General features: G+C 35.6%; 1 protein-coding gene and 1 long non-coding RNA gene across 4 annotated transcripts in view; one reads left to right on the forward strand and one right to left on the reverse strand.

The window, feature by feature from the left end:
• LOC109100706 (glypican-5-like) overlaps positions 1–20,656 on the forward strand; it is a 99,112-nt gene extending 78,456 nt beyond the window's left edge. For 2 of the 3 annotated variants that reach the window (XM_042710972.1, XM_042710983.1), the window contains one exon: positions 20,412–20,656. In XM_042710972.1, coding sequence (XP_042566906.1) covers positions 20,412–20,566 — 155 coding nt within the window. In that variant the 3' untranslated portion in view covers positions 20,567–20,656. The remainder of the gene's footprint in view (positions 1–20,411) is intronic. The other variant, XM_042710991.1, reaches the window with a different exon arrangement.
• LOC122134687 lies at positions 10,715–13,388 on the reverse strand. The gene is made up of 3 exons (XR_006153032.1): positions 13,236–13,388; positions 10,979–11,163; positions 10,715–10,852 (listed from the first exon to the last, which is right to left on the reverse strand). It is a non-coding gene; the product is annotated as an uncharacterized LOC122134687 (long non-coding RNA).
• Positions 20,657–22,382: the final 1,726 nt, after the last annotated feature.

Genomic DNA, 22,382 nt, shown 5'->3' on the forward strand with positions numbered 1-22,382 from the left:
AGTCACATGTAATTAACTCCAGTAACTAGCTCAAAAATGGCTGTGGAAGATTTCAAGTTTATTTATTTTTTTATTTTTTTGGGATCCAAAAAGAATGCTTACATATATTTTTAACCAAGTATTATAGACCTCCTTGTTAACTTTTTCATATTCAGGATGTGTTAGAATTAGTAATGTTAGTGTTAGTAATTGTGTGAAAAATAATTTTTGAGCTAAACTGCTTCCCAAAAGGAACCTTGTAGACCTCACAGAATGCATCACATTATGTCCTCTGTATACTCAGGTGTTGAAATGACCACAGAGACCACCCAGGGGTACAGAGAGATTGTGTGACCTTCTCTGACTGTCTCGAATGCAGGTGCTGAGGTGGTACCTGCCATTCCATCATTGCTAAAATGGCCACTAAATGGCCTCTCTTTCTGCCCGGGGTGGTAACACATGACCCACGGCTCCACGCCCCTGCCTTTCCCCCGGTTTTCACCGTAGACCTCGTTTGTGTAGCATTTCTCAACACTTTGAAACCCAATCTTCACTCATCACTAAAATCACCCCACTGGGCCCTCCGGCAGCCATCTTGCTCTCCCGCACCCATTTCCCCTAATCTGCGTTTAGCTTTCCAGGGTGCCACACATCAGAAACACAGGGTACAGGAAGAGGTGAGGGTGTCCCTTTATCACCAGCTGAAAAACATTCCAGAGTAGAAAGAGACAAGGTCAATGAGAACAAAAGTGTTTGGGAGAGGAGACGAGATATGAAGAATGATGTCCATCCATCACTCTGAATTTCTCCAAAGGCCACAGGTCCCACTTTAAAACCTCTGACGCCTATAGCATTGATCGCATCTCTCAGACAGTAAGACCAGCTGTTATGGCAGTGTACTTCTAAGATTTGGCGCTCAAAAATACTGTCTGAGACTTTGTGCCCTCAATCTCAAAAATGGCAGTTAGAAACATCTGAAATTTTTAACAGATCCTCTAATCATTTAAACAGTTTAAACAGCACTTTTCAGCTTTGCAAACCTGCCACAATCATGGAGGTCTATAATAGAGCGCTACAGTGATGATATATTTTTGTAAGCCAACACAGAGGTTCGTATCACCCTGGTTCACACAACAAAAACCCAATTGGATTTTTAAATGTAGGCTTTGAACAAACTAAACTACGACTGCATGACTTCAGCATCACCATCACTAAACTTCTGACAACTCTTATTGTGTTTCTCATTGTGCTTAACCCTGAGTTATTGGTGTTCTAAACCTTGTAAAAGAACGTTTCACACTTGTGATTAACTTAACGTTGTAGTTAACACTACATTAACATGTACAGTGTGAAATGATGCAGTGTTAGAGTGTTACGGCTGTATGATTAGCAACAGACACCCAATCATGTAGTTCATCACATGCCACAGAAACACAGCGCATTGTATAAACAGCCATTTCAGCATTTGAGTTGAAAAAAAAAAAGTAAAATGGTGATGGAAAAATTTTGAATTTGAGTGAAGACCTTTATAGTCTGAAAAGTACATTCAGGAAAGGCTGTCTGCAATAATATGAGGATGCACAATGGTAGAGGCGTTATGTAAACAGGTTGCATGCTGCATTCTTCCAATGAATGACACTGACACTACAAATATGCAAATAAGAATGTTAAAGGGATAGTTCACTCAGAAAATTATGTCATTCTGTCACCATTTACTCACCCTTCATTTGTTCTAAACCTGTATGAGTTTCCTTCTTCCACTGAAAACAGTAGAAGATTTTTTTGAAAAAAGCTGGTAAACAAACAGTTGACAGTAGCCATTGACTTCCATAGTATTTATTTATTCATTTGTCTATTTATATATTTACTTATTTTTTTAAGTTTAGAACAAGTGGAGGGTATATGGTGACAAGCCAAAGACATCTCATTTTTTGGCGTACTATCTTTTTCACCCATGGTTTAGAAATGTACAATATAAAATGTCAGTTTATGAATACCCAGGATTAATTGTTAACCCCGGGTAAATTATGAGCGAAAGCGTGAAACGTGAATCTAGATAACCCAGGACTCTATTTACCTAGGTTTTTGAATGACCCAGAATTAACCATTTCAAGTGTGAAAAGGCCATTTCTGTGATTTGTGATTGATTTAGCCACATCTGGTGTGAACAGACAAATTGCTCGCCACTAAAATCATATCACATGATGTAAAGACTCATTCAGACCAAGAATGGTAACTACGTATAAAGATATATTAGCATCCACTCCAACAGATGTCGTCAGCTGCTTTAAATGTCAGAGCTCTTTAAAATTGGGTGGATTCTGATTGGCTGGAGATAAAAAAGTGGAATCAGATTTATTATTAAATCTTTACAGATATTGTATTTCATCCTTGGTGTAAACGAGCCTAAGGTGTCAGAGAAAGGAGTGTAAATTATAAAAGCAAAATTATATCGTAACAAGTGAGTGGACCTCAGGGAGAAACATTTTTTCATACAAAATGTATAATATGACACTTACAGAGCAATCAGAGAACAAATATGGCAAGTAGAGAAACTGCTGTAGTGTCTACCACAACAGAACAACTGCAGTAGCAAACAACTGCTCGAGAGCGTAAAGAGTTGAGGGGTCAGCGAGATTAGATCTCCTGTCTTGGAAATGTGTTTTGGTACTGCAGCTACTGCATCTGTTTTTTTGTAAGACAAAGCCAACTTCTGCTCTCTCTTGTTTTCCATTGCCCTCTTGGTTTTCTCTCTCCCTCTGTTTTTGGTTGCACATGCCCGGCCAGACACATGCCCAGTTTTGCCACGGTGCTTAATGGTTAATATGTAAACATGTGGAGTGAACAGAAACAGAATGTTCCAGAGCTCACCACATTTTCTCTGATACTGTCTTAAGAAGAGCACACGCAAGTGTTTCTTTATTTATTTAACTTAGAAGTAAATCGACATGGGGGGGGGGGGGGCTTTAAGTCGAAGGTGTCTTTTATTTGAGCACCTGGTCGTAATACTCAAGTGAACCAGCTGACCAAAAGAAATAAGCTGTCTGTTTTTCCTCCTACTGTCTTTTGGAAGAAGACGTGTAATTCTCAGGGTTAGATGTTATTATAGGTGCTCTGGATGTGCTGTGTGCCAGCAGAAGGTGTTTTGTTAGATTCTGTTGAAATATCTTGACGTGCAAATGTGCTGAAGATGTTCGAGAGTTTCGACTTTTGAGAACTCGGAGACTCTGAGGGAACAATGAATTATGTAGTTAGTGGCTAAAAGCATCATATATCAAACTTTATTTATTTATTTATTTATATGAAATAACATTTATTTTTTTATTAATTGTATATGCATTTATTTATGAATTTTCTTTGGGGAGATTGCAAAACATGTAATGGAACTATATAACAAAATATATTAAAATTTTCAAATGATATTTAATTTACATCATACTATGTATCATACTGTATGCTTCTCCTAGAATTTCTTTGGATACATTTTAATAGAAACAACTGAGACATATAATTTGGTCTTCTAAGAAATGATAAATGAGAGTTCATATATCTGAAGGCCCATTCTCATCAATCATAAATAATTTTCAAAGCGCTTTCAACGATATTGTTCTTTCTTTCCAAAATGAGGCCCAATCCTGTAGTAGTGGTTGTTTGGAATCAGAGTCTGATCGCAGCTTTGAACTGTTGCATATCGACCACAGATGCTGTATATCAACACAACTGCATTTTAACTGCAGTCACATCCTCTTCACCCTCGTATTTCCCTTTCTCCTTCATGACACCACATCTCGCTCCGTCACGTTCACGCCATTCAAGTTCCATGAACCCCGTTTCTCTTAGGGGTCAGTATTTCACGAGATGGCCTCTCTGTTGACCCCTGAGCCTGTGGCCTGTGGTGCCGTCCTCATGATGATGAGGCATTTAAATCGATTGAGGCACAGCTGGACAAGGCCATGGCACTAGCCCCACGGGCACAGTGTGATTAAACACTTTAACCTCTGACCCCAGTGTGGTTAATTCATCTGCAGATGTGTTCCACATTGAGGGTGTCAGAACAGGAGCTGAACATTTGGATCATTGAGTCACAGTTCACTGTTTGATATGAGGTTATGCCCTGAGCTCTATTTTTTTGTTTGTTTGTTTCTTCCTGCAATGCTGAGGTTTAGAAGAAGCTGATATTCATGGCAGTATCACATGCCCCGTATCATAACGAGGCCAAACAGCTGTTCTGCTACATTTATCAGCATTTCATGTTTTTACAGTGATACCATCTTCCTGCTCCTTGGAAGTAGACATTAAAGTTAACATTAACTCAAAATTGACCCTGTAGGTTGTTTTCAGCACACGTTCCAGGTTTTATTGCGAAAATTTCAACAGTTATTCCACAGAAAAAAGGTCTTTTGTAATCATTCAGCAATTGAAATATCTTGCTACAGCTCTGAAACTAGTTACCTTTTCAGCTGATGTCACACATGACGGCAGTTAGTTTTAATATTAATAATATTAAAATATTTTAAAACAACATTAATATTAGGGGTGCATGATAAATATTAGCTGATAATTAATGCGTACTAATCAGCGGTAAATTCTATCAGGCGCACATAGAGCAGCTGTTACTACACAGAGCCGTTGTTAACTGACAAGCTGCGCAAATCAACGCTGATAATGAATGTGGATTTGTGCAGCTTGTCAGTTAACAACGAAAGTGTTGTGAGGTGTTGTGATTCATTCTCGCCAAATCACAGCAGATCCACCATCTGTCTGATTGAAAGACAGAAGAACACATTGTTTTTCATTTACCCTCCTAATCCTTGTGTTTAGTATTCTGTGAGTGGCGAGGCGTCTCTTGTTTAGTGGAGTTTTGTTTGTGTTGCACAGGAACGGATGCCAGATTTCAGAACTGTCACTGATTTATAACTTCAGTGGAATTTGTGGATAAGCTCCAGCCAAAGCCTTACGCCACCGCCGCTGACACACCACCAGTTTAGCAATTATCGGATAACCGCTATGCATGACGTGATGAGAAATGTTCCATAACATGATCAGAGAGAGGCAGCTAGAATAGCATGTACTTTAGATAGCTTCGTCATGGCTCTGCTGTTGTTCTTCCACTCAAAAAACCAGACAACCAACATTTAGAATTAGCTTCTGAGGGCTGTTTTCTAATAACTTTTTATTCTTGCACAGGATTCCACTAGCTGAATTTTCCAAGAAGCAGTATGGCAAACATATTCAGTGAGTCAAAGTGCCTTGTTCTCTTCACTATCCCCGGTCAACAAGTCATTCTGCCTGTCTGGTTATTTTCCAGCTGTTTATTGCTTTGTTGGGCCTAAAGAAGGCCGGCGGACATTACGAACAGCTCATTATTGCTGATCACTCTTCAAGTTGTCTTTGTTTATGGGCTTGACTATTTGGCTACCATGGCAGAAGATGGATTGTGGGATGTTTTCAGCTCAGAGTTCCTGCTTTTTCTCTCTCACTATGGTACTCTCCTCTCCTCCAAAATACCAATTTCCCTCCCTCGGTAACCAAAGCTGGGAACGAAGGACTCCATCTAAATGACTGTGGGCCTGAATGGGGCACATGGGGATCCTGGAATCTTTGGGGTCTCTTAGCAACCGGCGCTAATGTGGCAACAGCGGTTCTGAGAGGGACTCAGTGACTGGATGTGGATGTAAGGACTGAGTTGTGATGCTTTGGATGAGCTGTGGACTGGATGAGGAAGATTTCTGGGCATTTGTTCATTCAGCGGATGCTTTTATCCAATGCTATTTCCAAATGAGGAAAAGCACAAGCATTTTTTCTTGTAAAGATACTTGTAAAAGTTTGTAGTCATATGTCATATTTGCCTTACAAATAGATCAATTTCTCTATACTATCCTGAATTTAATTATTGGAATTTATATTCAAATTCACACACATAAACTGAAAGGGAGTCAGATTGCTTTGGATGGGAGAGAAATCTTTTTGTTTCAGAGTCTTTCTTATTTGATTAAATGTTTTAGTTCCACTTCCACATCAGTATTGTTGTTGTTAAATGGAGCTAAAACTATTAAAAATAGTTGCTGGTAATTGAAATAAAGTGGAAATAAAATCTAAATATTAGATGGAAAACAATGAATGAATGAATGAATGTTTCCTTGAAACTAACTGAAATAAGTTTACGTTGAAGTGCTGAAAGTAATAAAAATAAATAAAAGCTTAATGGGAATATAAATTCTACAATATATAAAAATATATTTCACAATATTAATCAATACTGTAATAGTATATAAATAATACTAAAATAACATTATTTGAATATTATTTTAAATATTATTGATTATTATAACATTTTTTTTTCTTTTTTTACAAAATAGCTTCCAAATGAACTGCATGCCTTCTCAAAACAGATGGTGAGATGATCTTTCCCTCCTATGTAGTGTGTGATGTGACAGGTGGCATTACATGTGACACCAAACTACATCAATGTCAGGCTCCATCCATCACAGAAAGCAGCAGGTGTGTGTATTTGTCTCTAGGTACTTGAGTTTTGTATGTTCTATCCTGTGTGTGTGCGTCTTCCTCCTAACCCGGGTCACCTTCACCTGCCACCTTCACACATCACCAGTGTATCGCTGTCTCTCGCTGTCTTGTTTATCGATTCCTCCTTCAGCAGGGGCATTCAGCTCCGAGCCAGTGTGGGCCTCCTGCGGCGTGCCTGTGATTGACACCTGCTAACTGATAGGCTAAGCCACTCTCTCTCTATTCCCGCTTCCACGTGATCCATCCCACTCCTTCTAATTGCGGTAAAAGCCACGTTTCTATGACAACCTTATTTACATGATTGCGCTGTTGATGGACTTAGAGATCAGTCAAAAGCATGAAGAAAAGCATGCGATGATATCTCCGAAGATTTCTGAAAACTGCTATCATCCTGTCAGTCAACGAGAAAGTTCAGTGGGAATTTAGTGTGTTGCAACTTGGTTCAAAGTGCCTTTCAGATTCAGCCTACATGCATATATTTTTATTCTACCTGAAAATCCAGATAGAACTAGCTTCTGATGGGTGTTGAATGGTCAAAGCTGATCATTTATCACCATTAGCTGGTCCAGTTGGATCTAGATAGTTAATTAGTTAGTTTGTGAACCTGGTGGCTTATTTCTTGTGTGTATTGTGCTATTATTGTGCTATTGTGCTATGTATTAAAAACTGTGAGCACACACTTCCTCATCTCTTGTGTGCATCTAGTCCATCAGGGAGGAACTGCAGTGAAGATGTTTGCAGTTTGAAATTGAAATTATTATTATTATTATTATTATTATTATTATTATTTTTAATGCATGCTGTCATAAATAGAAAGAGTATTGTATATATCATATATCATGTATGTATGTTTTCTTATACATACTTTTGAAGAACACTGTATGAAAATCTACTATATAAAACATGCATATGAATAAAAAAATAAAAAAAGTAATAGTAGTAATTTACCATATGTAAAAAGTGCTTTGCATAAAAATGATTTAAAATAATAACATAACATAATCACAAAAGTTGCATAAGAAATAAAAATAAAACAATAAAAGCAAAGTATAAAACATTATTAATATAAAATGTATTCAAATGTATTATAAAACAGCGAATAGAACTAATAAATAAATAAATGAAATGATGAGGATTATTGTTAACAGTTATTTTTTATATACAGTGCTCTTCAAATATTTGGAAACGGCCTAGACAAAGTGGTAACAATGAAAAAGACAAGCAATAATGAGTTTCTTTATTAGCATACCTTTATAGCTTCAGTGATTGATGAATACATGAAATTCTAAGTAAATATATAATATACTATTTTGTGAGAAATTTAGTAAAATATTGAAACCCAGTAAAGTCTAAATTTAAATTGGACTTTTTTCACATACTGACTGGTATGGTTTATTGAGTCATCCTGCGCTAGATCAGTTTTATAAGGTCAGTTCTCCAGTATTTAGTTAGTTACCTGTAGGGACTGAGAATCAGGGAGCATCATTTGCTGTTGTACAGGCTTTCTGTTGTTTAATATTTTTTGTAGGAGGATAAAAAAAATGAAAGATAATATACACCCCTCATTTTAATATGATCCAAGAAGTAGCAAGTGATTATTTTAATATCAACAGGCTCCATACAGGCTACATACGTCTTAACAATTTTTTTTTCTTTTTTTTGAAGAGCGGCAGGGTCTCAGATCAGCTTGAAAGGCCACTAAATGTGGCCCATTTGTGACTTCTATTTAATCATCATATGTCTGGGAAAGTGCTCAGTCATGTTCCCAAGTGAACAATTTAACGGCTCTTTAATTAGCCCAGACTGTGAATGAGATCCCACAGCGAGCTTGATGACCAATAAGGCCCTTAATGACCAGCCGGCCCTCTCAATTACACACACACCTGTCTTTTTCTTCTCTGCATTCACACTACATAACAATATAGAGATATGACAAAAAAAAACTTAAACCAAAAGCATACCATGGTTCCTGTCTTTTGGTACAATGTTGTTTTGGACCCCAGTGATTAGCAGCCCTATGTTATGCTGAAGCCGTAATTGGTTAATAGCTTTTTGCAGAGCATTGTTAATAATGCTAATTTGATTAGGCACTTGCAGAAAAAAACATTTTCTGAATAAATTCCAATCTAGGCACACTTATTTACAATATAAGAAACTAAAAATATGTAAATCACTGTAGAAATCACTGTTACTTCATTATTAGGTTGATTTTTTTTTTACACACATACAAAGCAAATGTTTAATGTAGAAATGCATTCCTGTAAAATACAGACTGTATATTGTAAATTGGCTCTGGTTGTGTGGCACATAATGCAAACAAGAACGTGCAAACTCAGGCTAACTAAAGAATCTGATGCTACGGTCTGACACATCTCATGTGCAACACACTGACATGCTGACGTGGGCATACAGTTGGACTGGTGCTTTTTGCAGGATAGTCAGAATTATTAGTGTTGTGTGATGATGAGAAGCCACGCTCTGTGAGCTTGCCTACCTCCTGTTTAGTCCGAAAATTCAGCTCTTTTTGACAGAAGTGCTGACCACTGTCATTTGTGTGTTGAAAAAACATGTCAGCTGAAATGTTCCACAAAATATTTGTGCATTGACGCATCATGAGTATTCAAGCCCTGCGTCTCTAAATCATGCCTCAGAATTATGCATGACCCTGGTATGGTCTTGGTCAATCGTGATTGTGCATTGTGTGTTAGCTCGTGCCTCATGACACATTGTGCCTGGTTTTATGTCAATAATGTTAAAGGGGTCATATGATACGATTTCAATTTTTCCTTTCTCTTTGGAGTGTTACAAGTTCTTGGTGCATGAAGAAGATACTGAAGTTGCAAAGACTAAAGTCTCAAACCCAAAGAAATATTCTTTATCAAAGTTAAGACTCTGCCACGCTCCCCTAAAACGGCTCATTCAAACACACACCCACATGTCTACGTCACTGTGTGGAAATATTTGCGTAATGCTGCCCAAATGTTCACGCAAAGAAAGAAGGCGTGGTTTCAGTAACTGCAGTTAGTGTTGAAGCAGTCATGTCAGGGAGATGCTGTGTGTATCTAGGTGAAAGCAAAAACACTTTATTTGGCCTTCCGAAAGCAGATGCATTTAGGAATCTTTAAGATTACTTACAACAGAACAGCAATGCATTTTATGGACGACCGTTTCATGAACCTAGGAGAGGAGGTAATACTGACTTTGCTATGACAATCTGGTGCTTCTGAATCAGCTACTGTAAGTATGTTTTGTTATTAGTTTAAGTATTTGTTATTGACTGTTCAAATTCGGAGTTTTGCGCGTTGTGTGTGTGTGTGTGTGAGAGAGAGAGAGAGAGTGAGAGAGAGAGAGAGAGAGAGAGACTCAGGGTCACACAGTGGAGTCAGCTGTCTTAACCGTCTGTGGCTTGTGTACTGCAAACACATACGAGCTTTATCAGTGTGTCTGTCACTCGACTCTGTTCCCCTTTCGGGCTTGAACTGATGGTAAAACTAAGGATATTATTAACTGCCTTTACATTTATTTTGAAAAATGAAGCTCGCGATTATGGAAAGGGGCGTTACATTTCTGATGAGTGCTTGTGGTATTCAGCCAATCACAATGCACTGGGCCAGTTGGCCAATCAGAGCAGACCGCGTTTGTCAAAAGGAGGGAATTGTAGAAATAGAGGACCTACAATAATGTACAGTATTTGAAAAATAATGTGTTTTTTGAACATTAAAGCATGTCAACATATTCCGTATTACACCAAATACACAAAATAATGATCTTTAAAAAAGCATCATATGACCCCTTTAAAAACCATTGGTTTTCTGTGATTAATCGCGATTAATCGCATTATGCACAAAAATCGATAATGAATATACATATATACAATAATATACAATAATATATACAATAATATACAATAATAATATATATATATATTATTGTCTATATACAAGATGAATAAAATGTTAGCTGTTAAATTAGCTACGGACAAAATGTTCAGTGATATTTGTTTGATGAAATTTGGTTACTTTTTGTTAACTATTTGGTAACTAAGCACAATATGTAATTTGAGATGTGGTGGAAATTACACTGTAGATGAGTTTTCATTTCTCTTAAAAAAAAAGAAAAAAGAAAAGGAACCATTTAATTCTTTTGTCATGCATGACAGCCATACGAGGGTTAGTAAACGAACTACAGATTTTTTATTTTTGGCCAACATATTTCTTTAAGGCAGTGTGGACAGCCTTTCCTAAGGACCTGGTGAGTCTGTGCATCTCAGATGAAAGCAGACCAGGAAATTGCTAAGACTGGTTGCAAAATCCTCACTGAGTCCACATCTGTCAAACAGGCCAGGCCCCTAAAAATCACAACAACAGACAGGAAAAACGATTGTACAAATTAACGGCATCTCTCTAGTTTAGCTCAATCACATCAGCCATTACCACATCAGATATAGAAACAACCATCAACTCTTCTTTCTCACTCTTTGTTTGTCATCTTTCCATGGAGTTGAAAGGTACGTGCGTGCAGGGCCAAGAGACCCGGGCGTGATCTGTGGGATTGTGACCTAAGCTCGATAAGGCGGATGAAAGCTGCCCATATCCTGGACACAGGCCTGAATGTTCCCGGAATGTTCCCCTTCAGGCTGCCACCACAGCTGGGAAGCACCTTGTGGATTATAGAGGAAAAACAACGGCTGGGTTTCAGAAAAAACTCTCTTCCACCATATAGACACGCACAGACTGCCCGAAATCCCACAAGCCTCTATGTATGTTTTTGTTTCCCTAAAGAAAGCAGGAGATTGGGATGGCTCATTATGGACAAAGAGTGTTTTTTTTTTATGTTTGAAATATCTACATCCCATTAGCGGCCTAACTCTCCTCTGCTGAAACACACTTTTAAACGCAAACACTGGGATTCTAGTGTTTGCCCACAAAGAGAAATGTTTACTGTATGTGGCCTGTGAGTGATGGATCTACTCTGGGGTTGTGACACTGATATGTTAAACTTCACCATGTTTTGTGGATTTGAACAAACTCCTAACCATAAGTATTCAACTTTGCCGTGTAACACAATCTGCACCGTTTACAGATGTGGTACCTCAAATCATGCGGCTTGTTTTAAAGAGGTGCTATAACTATCCTAAGTGCTTCTATTTGCAGTATTTTTCTCACTCATCGCTGTAGTCCTGAGGTCTTTAGAGGTGTTTATGATGTGCTAATCTAATGAGATGGTTCCCTGCAGGCTGTTTAATATCTCTTAAATGGAGAGAAAACCTAAGGCCAACAGTTCTTGTATTTTAGAGAATCTTCACTTTCACACTCATATACAGCCTTCACAGGAATACACACATGGCACATTACTTTTAATTGCGCTTATTGAAAGTCTGGACTCATCTTTGGTTACATCCTGTACTTTCTACCTGATGTTTGCTTGGATAATGAACTGCCTAACATCACAAAACCTTCTGCAGTCAGGCTTTTGTTTTTGGGCTAAATATTTTGTTTTAAGGCAAGGCACTTCAGACAAAACCACTTTTTTTTTCGTGCACTGGTCCATTTTGACATTTTAGGCTATTTAGTATCCATAACTTGTCTTCTTTCAGACTAGTGGAAAGAAAACATCAAAATACATATTTAAGTGTTTATTTTATTGCATGTTATTCTTTATTTGCAACTATGGATTTCAATTACAATACATATCTATAAAGACCATTTTCTCCAAAGACCATGTGTAGAAAATGCATACATCAAACATTTCAGTTTTATTCCCATCTAGATTTTTATTTTTATATATATATACATACAGAGGGATTTGTTCAGGTGTCATTCACTTGATTTATATAACATTTAATCCCTAAAAACAGTGATTTTTCCCCCTTCTGTCTGTTGACTGTATTTTCTGATTTACTGTATGGAGTGATAAAAAGAAATATCCATAGAAACAGCCAAAAGAAACCCCCTCTATAAAAACCTTTTGCTCTAATATGTCAACAAAATGAAACCTGGCTTTGTCCAATGTTCGGATTTTTGTTCTAATAATGTATGCAAATTAGTGCATGTATAATTTCATAATGCTGTATTTGCATATATTTTCTAGATTTTTTTTTAAACGATGTTGTATATTGAATTGTGCAATTTATTTTTTTCCACGTTATTTTTAATTATAGATTACTTTTTCCATCAATTAAGGGCCTAAAGTTAATCTTAAATTATTATTTGTTTTTTAATTATATTATTACTAATTTAATAACACTGTTAAATATAATCTTTTATACTGAAAATTATAATGTAGTGATGATTAATTTGATTTAAAATGATTGATTTTAATATTTTAGTCAAATATTATTGCCTATAAATATCATCAGGCAGAATGTTTATATTAGTGCATCCTTAATAATTATAGTATTCACAATTAACCAAACACACAGAGGTGTACTCCTGTTATATTATATTATTTCCTTCTCCCTATTTACAACTGTTTTTCAGCAACTGAGCATTTAAAGGAGTCACAGACATAAATTTAGTCCAATCTAAATAGACTTTTAAGCAGTTTGATCTACAGATGAGATCTGAAGAGAAATGTTATAACCAATCATTGAAGCAGTAAAACTAAACTGAAATGTAAATGGTATGAAATTATTTTGGATCTGCTGTACAGTAAGTTGTCATGCTCACTTTGTAAAGTAAATAATGTTTGCCAAATACACTGCCTTAAAGCAACATAAAACTAGAACTCACCCATTATAATCAACACAGTGTAGACCAGTGTAAATAAGAGATCCATTCTGCAGTGTAAACAGCTTCAGTGATTATAGTATTTGTGAACAGTGTGTGAGCACTGGACTGCAGGGCTCAAACAGTATAAATCTCATGACAGCTTTATTGATTGTAATGAAATGGGAGTGTTCATCATATTGCTCACTTTCTGTGTTCAGTTTATGAAATACTTGACTTAACAGTGTAGTTTTTATTGCTGCTAAGTGGGTCAGTGTTAGGGTGACCGCTGTCTTTTTCAGTGATTGCACAAATGCTGTTTGTGTGTGTGGGTGTTGTTTTTGTGACCTCTGCTAGTGGTTTAGTCCTCCTACATGCAGCTCTGATCCAGTCTGACCACATCCCTATGGAGAGGACTGTCTGCGTTTAAAGAAGTCATTATGAACACAACATTTCTCTCTCGCTCACACACAAGCGACCCTTAAATGAAATTTATTTATATATAGCTGATTATAATATGCAAAATTATAAACATGTACTAAATGGAATAGACAAAAATTTTAACCAAATGTCATGTTAATTTGTATAGTTCTTTTCACAATGCATATATGCTATTGTTTCAAAGATTTTCTTTTTAAAGAAATTAATACTTTTATTCAACAAGGACACATTGAATTGATCAGAAGTGTCAGCAAAGATATTTACAATGTTACAAAAGATGTTTTAAAAAAAATTCTGCCCTTTTGAACTTTCTATTAATCAAAGAATCCTGAAAATGTATCAAAAGTATCAAAAAGCCCTATATATATATAGTTTTTTTTGTTTTTTGAAGGATCATGTCATACTGAAGACTGAAGTAATGATGGTGGAAATTTAGCTTTGCCATCACAGGAATAGATTATTTTAAAATATATTAATATAGAAAATTATGTCACAATATTATTGTTTTTACTGTATTTTGATTAAATAAATGCACCCCCAGTGAGCATAAAAACTTCTTTCAAAAATCTTACAAACCCCAAACCTTTGTATAGCAATATGTTTTATTGTCAGTAGCTTCATTCTAATAGTGTCATTATCATCAATTGTATGTAAATTTGCTAAAACAAGAAGTTGTTGGATTTTCCAAAGTTAGCAAGGTGCAGTGCACTAAAAATCTTCAGACATGTTATTTAAGAAACTTAACTTGTTAAAGTAAATGAGATCTGTACATCTTTATGTTTCTCTCCAGTTTATATGTGATTTAAGAATAACCCAACTTCACCTTGATAATTAACTTGAAATAGCTTTTGGTTTTATCTCTGTGACACGTCTTCTTCATAGCCTTTATTCTTCTGCTGTGTCTCTCCCCTCCGCTCTCTCTCTCATTGGCCTTTATTATGCTTCTGCTGAATGCTCTTTATCAGAGCTGCTCTATAAAGGTGGATTGCCAGGCAACAGAAGGTCAACCTCCTGTTTAAATGGTCACCGTTGCAGCAGTCTGAGAACTGAATAAACAAATCCGTGTGAAATATGCTCATTATAACTCGTAAGGATAGTAAGTGGTGGAAAACACCTTCACACCTCCTTATAAGGGGCATCTGTTATTGCCGCTGATGAATTCTTTCAGTTTAGATACACTCACAGGATTTAAAAGTAGTTTTTTTAATCACTTAGACCTGAATATTTCACCATAAGTTGTTGTACTGTTGTCTAGTTGTCTTTTTGCAGTTATCTTTTCTAGGTGAATGAACAATTTATAATATATATAATTAAAAAAAAAAAAAAAAAAAAAAAAAAAAATATATATATATATATATATATATCTATATATATATATATATATAATATATATATATATATATATATAGATATATATATAAAATAAAAAATTATAATATAATATAACAATTATTTGCATGCAAAATACACCTATGTAATATTTTATTTATTTATTATAATTGGAAGCATGCCACAAATGCTGTCCATATACAGTAGGTATAACATTGTAAATAATTTGGAATATTTTAGTCATTTTTTTTATTATTGATTATTTTCATATGTGTTCTGAATGAATAATTCTAGTTAAGACAGTTCAGGTTATAATTGGTTGAGTATTCTGAATCTGCTTGTGTCTGGTCACTAGTTTGTATGCACTCCTTAGGCTGCTGTCCAAAGTGTCATGTGATAATTGTGGTCCTTCAGGGATGGCAAGGCTGTTTTATTGATCGCCTGAATGCTTGCCCAGCGTCAGTACAGCCCCGGTACTGAACAGAGAATTACTGTACCGATCAGAGACATGGGGACATAATCAGAGATGAGGCCAATTAGCTAAAAAGAAACACTTAAAAGTAATCTAAAATTGATGTGAAATATTCATTACAATTGAGCTAAAACTGGAACTGAAGTAGCAGCAGTGACGGCTCATGGGTTTTAAAATAGAGGAGGCACACTAATTGTATTGGTCTGGGGATCCCTGCCGATTATTATTATTATTTGCTTAACCGCTTTAAAAGGACTTTTTGGTTGCTTTTAGTCAGAAAATGTTAAGAAAACAACAGACATACAGCAAGATAATATAATTTCACTTTCCTGGCTTATCACTTGAAGCAAAAATCCATCGCTTAAAAATCTGTGCTAAAAGAGATCTGCTTGTTGTGCCATTTAATTAAGCCGCGACTGCTGTAGCCTATAACCAGCTTAGGCATGTCCTCCCTTTATTTTAAATTCGTATATATATACTGTTTAAATGACAGCTTGGTAAATCTGTTAGCAATCAAATATTCAATATTGCTACTCATCATAAGTACTTGGTACATTATCAGCGCAGCGGCAGATGTTCAAACTAATATCACGTAATTCCCAAAAACTTTGGGAAATTTTATACAGAATTTTAAAAAGACATAAATATTGCGTGATTGACTCCTTTTGTTTGGCTAAAGATAATTTTAATTCATTATATCTTAAAAAAATTACAGCTTGATTGGACATGCCTCATAATAAAAATAAATAAATAAATAAATAAATAATTCTGTTCACAAACCAAGTATGCCAGCTTGGCAAAATTTTTTTGGATTTTGTTATACATGGCAACCAACAGACGGTCATAATTTTTGTAAGAATTGATAGGTACTGTAAATATGGAAATGGTTTATTTGAGTTTTGCATCATAGTTTTAAAAATGTTATATTAATAGTTTTTTATAATAGATTTTCGTATTTAAGGGTTCGGAGCCAATACAGTTTGATAGAGTGTGTGTGTGTGTGTGTGTGTGTGTGTGTGTGTGTGTGTGTGTGTGTGTGTGTGTGTGTGTGTGTGTGTGTGTGTGTTTGTGTGTGTGTGTGAGAGAGAGGGAGAGCGAGAGAGAGAGCAGTGCTGCCAAATACCTTCAATGAAAAGTAGAGCCTGCTTGAAAAGTCACTTAATGTTGCTAGATGACGTTATGCACTAATTAGCATATTCATTACGTCATAACATCATATCAGCCCTTCATTCATTTCCATTTAATACAGCCTATTCCTATTTTAATACAGCCAAATTCCAAATAAATTTGTTCTCATTTACATATTTTTATGTTTCTGTTTCAGAACTGCTCTGAACTGCTAAAAATAAAAACAAGATGTCGTCTGACAACATCACCATACACATTACAGGCAACCACTGTGCTGTGATTTCAGCTATATTTACTAGTGAAATGATAATTAGAGAATGGCGAAGACGTCACAAATGACAGAATATCTGCCATATTTTTTCCCCACAATTGCCAAAAATATCACCAAAATAGCTCCTTGTTGCAAAACATTAATAAAAGTCACAGCAACAATGTGAAAGTCACTGCATTCGGTGACAAAATCCCCAGATTGGCAACACTGAAAGAGAGAGGTTATGGGTAATCGTCATCTTTCCCATCAGCTGCTGATCACCCAGTCTGAGTCATGAATGAACCAGTATACTTTTCTCTCTCTCTCTTTCTTTCAGTCCGTCTTTCCTACCTCAGCACCATAATGCTGAATCAACTTACAATAAGCAAGGCTGCAAGTCACACCAACAAAGCTTTAGAGTCTAAATCTGATATATGGAAACAGTGACCTCTGTAATCCCTTGCTGAATCTGAATCAGTCTAGCTTTAAATACCCAATGGTTGGAATCAACAAGTTTTGACAAAGTGCTTTTGATTCCTTCCTGAGACAGTTAACCAAATACAAGTGAAAGTTTTCCTTTCTTCTTTTCACTTCTTCCTTTTTCTTTGCAAATGAGCACCTCTCAATATGGCTTAAGTAGCAAAGTCTGCAGCACATGCAGTTTTGGTTACATGGCAAATGATAGTATCTGGATACATTCTTTCCTACTGACTTTCATAAGTGAAGGCAGGTTGTGACCAGTGGGACTTGCAGGTCACCCTGAGAAAGGCTGATGGAAGAATTAAACCAAAGGGTAGACTGATAGGTGGAATAAACCCCATGATTGGTTTGGTTGCTGTGGAGTGCAAATGCTTTTTAAAGAGAGCTGGCAGGTGTTTTGATTTTTGTCGCCTTTTGTAGCTTTTAGAGTTGGCTTTGAGAGCTTTTTCACTTGCGCGAACCAGACGATATGACACACTCTCCAGAGATTTGTAGTTTTGATTTTCTGTCTGTTACGCACAGGTTGTTGAGACAGTCTGGGTCTATTTTGGTAAAATTGTAAATAGTGCAGCTATGTTAGTGCCCTGGTTATGAGCGCTGTAAGATAAACAAGTGTTTATTTTAGGCGTGCAGTGGAATTAACAGTGATAAACAGCAATCAACAGGCAAAGTACCATGCATCATTTAATGTAGTTAAACTACAGCCATGATACTTGTAAAATACATTATTTTAAAAGTATCACTACAAGCCACACTGCAAGCTACTAATAAAAAAGTTATCTTGTCTGTAGTTTAACTGTTTTAAATGATCATAACTATAGCTCATTTGGCAAGCTACATGGCTAAGCAGCTTCTTCCACATGCATGTAGGCACAGTATCTCATGAAAACTCTGAAATACTGTTTCTTAAAATGTATCTAAACTTCTGTCTTCAAGTCTTTGTTGATATGAGTTTGTGTGGGTTTTCTGTTAATTGGTGACTAATTGGCAAGTCTTACCCAACACCCTCTTTCTCTCTCATAAACCCTCAAGAGAGACAAACATAACATTCACAAACACACACAGAGACACACACCAATGGGCTGATCCCTGACAGCGTCTCGGTGCACAGCATGAAACCTGTGAACGTGAAGGCTAAACTTGAGCTTCTTGAGCATGCCGGGGTGACGATTGCGAGCTGATAACTTTATTACCATGAAAGAGAGTTGTGACAGAGGCTGATTTCTTTTCTTGTTTCTGTGGCTGCTAATGAAATCATGGCTGTTTTTGGCATGAACGGTGTTTTTCATTCCAGACATTGAGCTTTACTGTTTGGGTTCTTTATTTCAGAGCTGGCAAAGTCTGCATAAAATATATTTAAAATAAACAAATATGTTTGTTGGCATTTATGAAGAGTTTTTAGTATTCACTGGATGATTTCCTTATTAGAGGAAAGGGTACAGGATGAAAGACAGAACTATGGGAGTGTAGACAAATCTACATGTGTGCTCTATTATATTATATTATGTTATGTTATGTTATGTTATGTTATGTTATGTTATGTTATGTTATGTTATGTTATGTTATGTTATGTTATGTTATACAGCCTATTAATTGTTAATCATTTAATTCATTTTTTAAAATTAAATAATTACTGTAAATGAAACATTTTATTCTCAGAAACTGACAAGCCTCATTTTTGTTAGCAGTGTCTTTAATGGTATTGCTGTTTGTGATTTTGCTATCAGATTAAATTTAATTGGAAAACAAAAAGAGTATTTTAATATTTTAATAATTTTCATGTTATGTTATGTTATGTTATGTTATGTTATGTTATGTTATGTTATGTTATGTTATGTTATGTTATGTTATGTTATGTTATGTTATGGTATGTTATGGTATGTTATGGTATGGTAATCTTGGTAGTCTTCAGATTTCTTCTGGGTGTTCTTCTGAGTGTATGTAAAGTCTTATGCTGTAAGCACCATAGAGTCTCATTCTCTATTGTTTTACAGTCGACAAGCCTTCAGTGTCATCCATACCTCACGACACGCAATTCCCCCCCACCAAAAAAAACAACCACATTCACACTAACTAAGGATAGGGCGCTCATTGTCCATTGTTCTGTATAACAACAAAAGCATTAGGCCACAGAATCTGATGCTTAAGGAGTCCCGAGACTGTCTGAGAGCCAGGGAAATTTGTTTATTAGGATGTCACTGCAGAATGGGTGGAAACTTTGACAGGAGAGTTCAGTCGCTTTGGTGTGTGGATAACCAGGGCTTTTAATAGCAAGTCGTGTTTTTCAATGCCAGAAACCCCTTCTTTGCTTCAAAATACTTTAGATAGCCTCCTGTGGTGATTAAAGTGAAAACAATCATATGTGAAGATATAAGACATGAGTTCAGAAAAAGCTACTGAAGTTACTTACAGTAGCAACTTGAGTTAAAAACAGTGGCTTCAAAATTCACTTTTGAGGTTTGACTGGGTTTCATATATGTTGTAAAGCAAAATGTGAAAGTTTCTTCAAGTAAATGTAACCACAGAGCTTGTTTGCTCATAAATCGTAAACGCTTTTCTAAAAAGCCATAGTAAATTCATGAGGGAACCCGTGGCGAATTAGCTTTCGGGTTGGCCTACAAATTGCCATCATGACTGAACGGCTCTATAGAGAGGGGAAAGACAGGGCTGCAGGGACTTTAAAAGGGTAAAACGGGGAAAGAAAGACAAAGATTAATGATAAAGAGAGAGTTGAATGTAAATGCATGGAAGACTGGGACAGGGCGATTGCAGGCTTAAAAAAAGAGATAGTACAGAGCAACAAAACTTTTCATTAAGACAGGATCAGGTAAGGGAGTGCTGAAGTCAGCAGCACAGAGGATTTCTAGGTAATGGGAGGAGGGGAGGTTTTTAATGTGTTTTTTAAATTACAGTCCTGTCACACATACACACCAAGAAGGACTCCATTTCTCAGATTTATATCGGAATGGCTGTCTATTTCACTTCCTGATTAGAAACTGTTGTCTCAACAATGAGACACCATGTCAGACATGTGAATGTACTGTTGTTGCTCTCTCATTATCTCTCTCTCCTGATCTCTCGCTCTTTCTCTCTTTTCCAGCTCTCACAGAAGCTGGTGTATCCAAAAATGCAGTAAAGGTCTCCTTCCACGACTTGCCCATCACCCAGAACAAATCTTCATCGGGTGCTTCTCTTTCCATGGCCAGCTTCAACATCATCATCCTCGCTCTGGCGCTGCACTGGCCCTTAATCTGAAAGGCCTGAAACTGCATACACACACAATGATCACATGCACACATGGGTGAACATCATGAAGAAGTGTCAGGGTCATATTTCATATAAAAAAAATATATATATCATATATATATATATATATTATATATATTATATATATATATATATAATATATATATATATATATATATCTATATATATATATGTGTGTGTATGTATGTATGTATGTATGTATAATTTATATATATATATAATAATAATAATTCAAAATTAAATCGTAAATTTATAGTTATATTTTTATCAGCCATTACTCTTCAGTGTCACATGATCCTTCAGAAATCATTCTAATATGCTGAATTATCAATGTTGGAAAAAAATTAAATAGAAATATTCTGTAAAAATCTTTTTTCAAGTGAAAGAAATTAATAACTTTCAGGAAAGATATGTTAAATTGATAAAAATTAATAGTAAAGACTTACGTTGTTACAAAAGATTTCTATTTTGAATAAATACTGTTATTTTAACTTTTTATTCATCAAAGAATCCTGAAAAAAGTATCACAGGTTCCAAAAAAAAAAATAAAATAAATAAAAATACATTTCCTACACTGATAATAAATCAGCATATCAGAATGATTTCTGAAGATTCATATGACACTGAAGACTGAAGTAAGACTGGCTGATGAATATAAAGCTTTGCCATCACATAAATAAATTATATTTTAATGTATAATAATTTTGTTATTTTGAATTGTAATAATATTTCACAATTTTACTTTATTTTAGCTGTATTAAATGCAGCCTTGATTAGCATAAGAGACTTCTTTAATATACTGTACATTAAAATTATTTTTATTTTAAAATTGCATTAAGCTATTAAGAATTGGTGGAGGACATTGTTTAAATTTGGTTAATTTATGGTTAATATATATTAGAGTATTTAATAAGCATCATGGTCTTAATGTTAAATATAATTTCTTCTTTCTTTCTTTTGATTTCGAGGTGAAATATGACCCAGTCATTTCCTGACTGTTCATAAGAGATCACCTACACTGCATCCCTAAATATTCACATTGCAGGGTTGTGAACACTCTTCACAGACTTCTAGTATCAGGACAAAACTCTTATCATCACTGACTTGGACTGTGGAATGCATGACAAAGTATATGCATCTGTGGAATCATCGCTCGTGACCACACAACAAAAAAAGAAAACAGAATCTGTCTGCATATTTAGCAAGGGATTTTACCACCACACACACAAAGCATTATTGAATGAGTCTATGAATAATATGCACATTGTAGTATGTATGTAGTTTGAACTGCCGCTGAATTTGTAGGACGAATGTTTAAGTATCACACAAACTTTTTTTTTATAATATATTTCATCAGCTCTAACTGAAACTCATACAGACACATAGTTATAGAGACATAAATCTTACAAAGTAGTGGCAATGTTCTTGGGCTTTGCTGTTGCCTGTTTGCACGACTTTCATGGTTGCCTGTTCTCAAAACTTCCAAAACATCCAAATTAATAAAAAAATCCCTTTAATACTTAATTTTTTTTTTTTTTAATTCCCGCAATTACCTTCCAAGTGCACTGCTTTTCTAAGAAAACACTTTTAACTTAAAGGTGAAAGTTTATTAAACATGTTTGAGATATACTTTGTCATCTGGAGTATATCCTGTCAATTTCATGAGGTTCAGTTTTTACAGAATTACATATTTGAAATTGCACTAATCGTACTTTATTCAAAAAAAAAAAAAAAGTTGTCTTTTTTCCCCCAAAAGTGTGGCACAGGTTTGCGTGAATGTGGTCATGTTTAATGAAGAGGAAGA

This window comes from Cyprinus carpio, chromosome A2, assembly GCF_018340385.1.
Source record: "Cyprinus carpio isolate SPL01 chromosome A2, ASM1834038v1, whole genome shotgun sequence".
NCBI classification, from domain to species: Eukaryota; Metazoa; Chordata; class Actinopteri; order Cypriniformes; family Cyprinidae; genus Cyprinus; species Cyprinus carpio.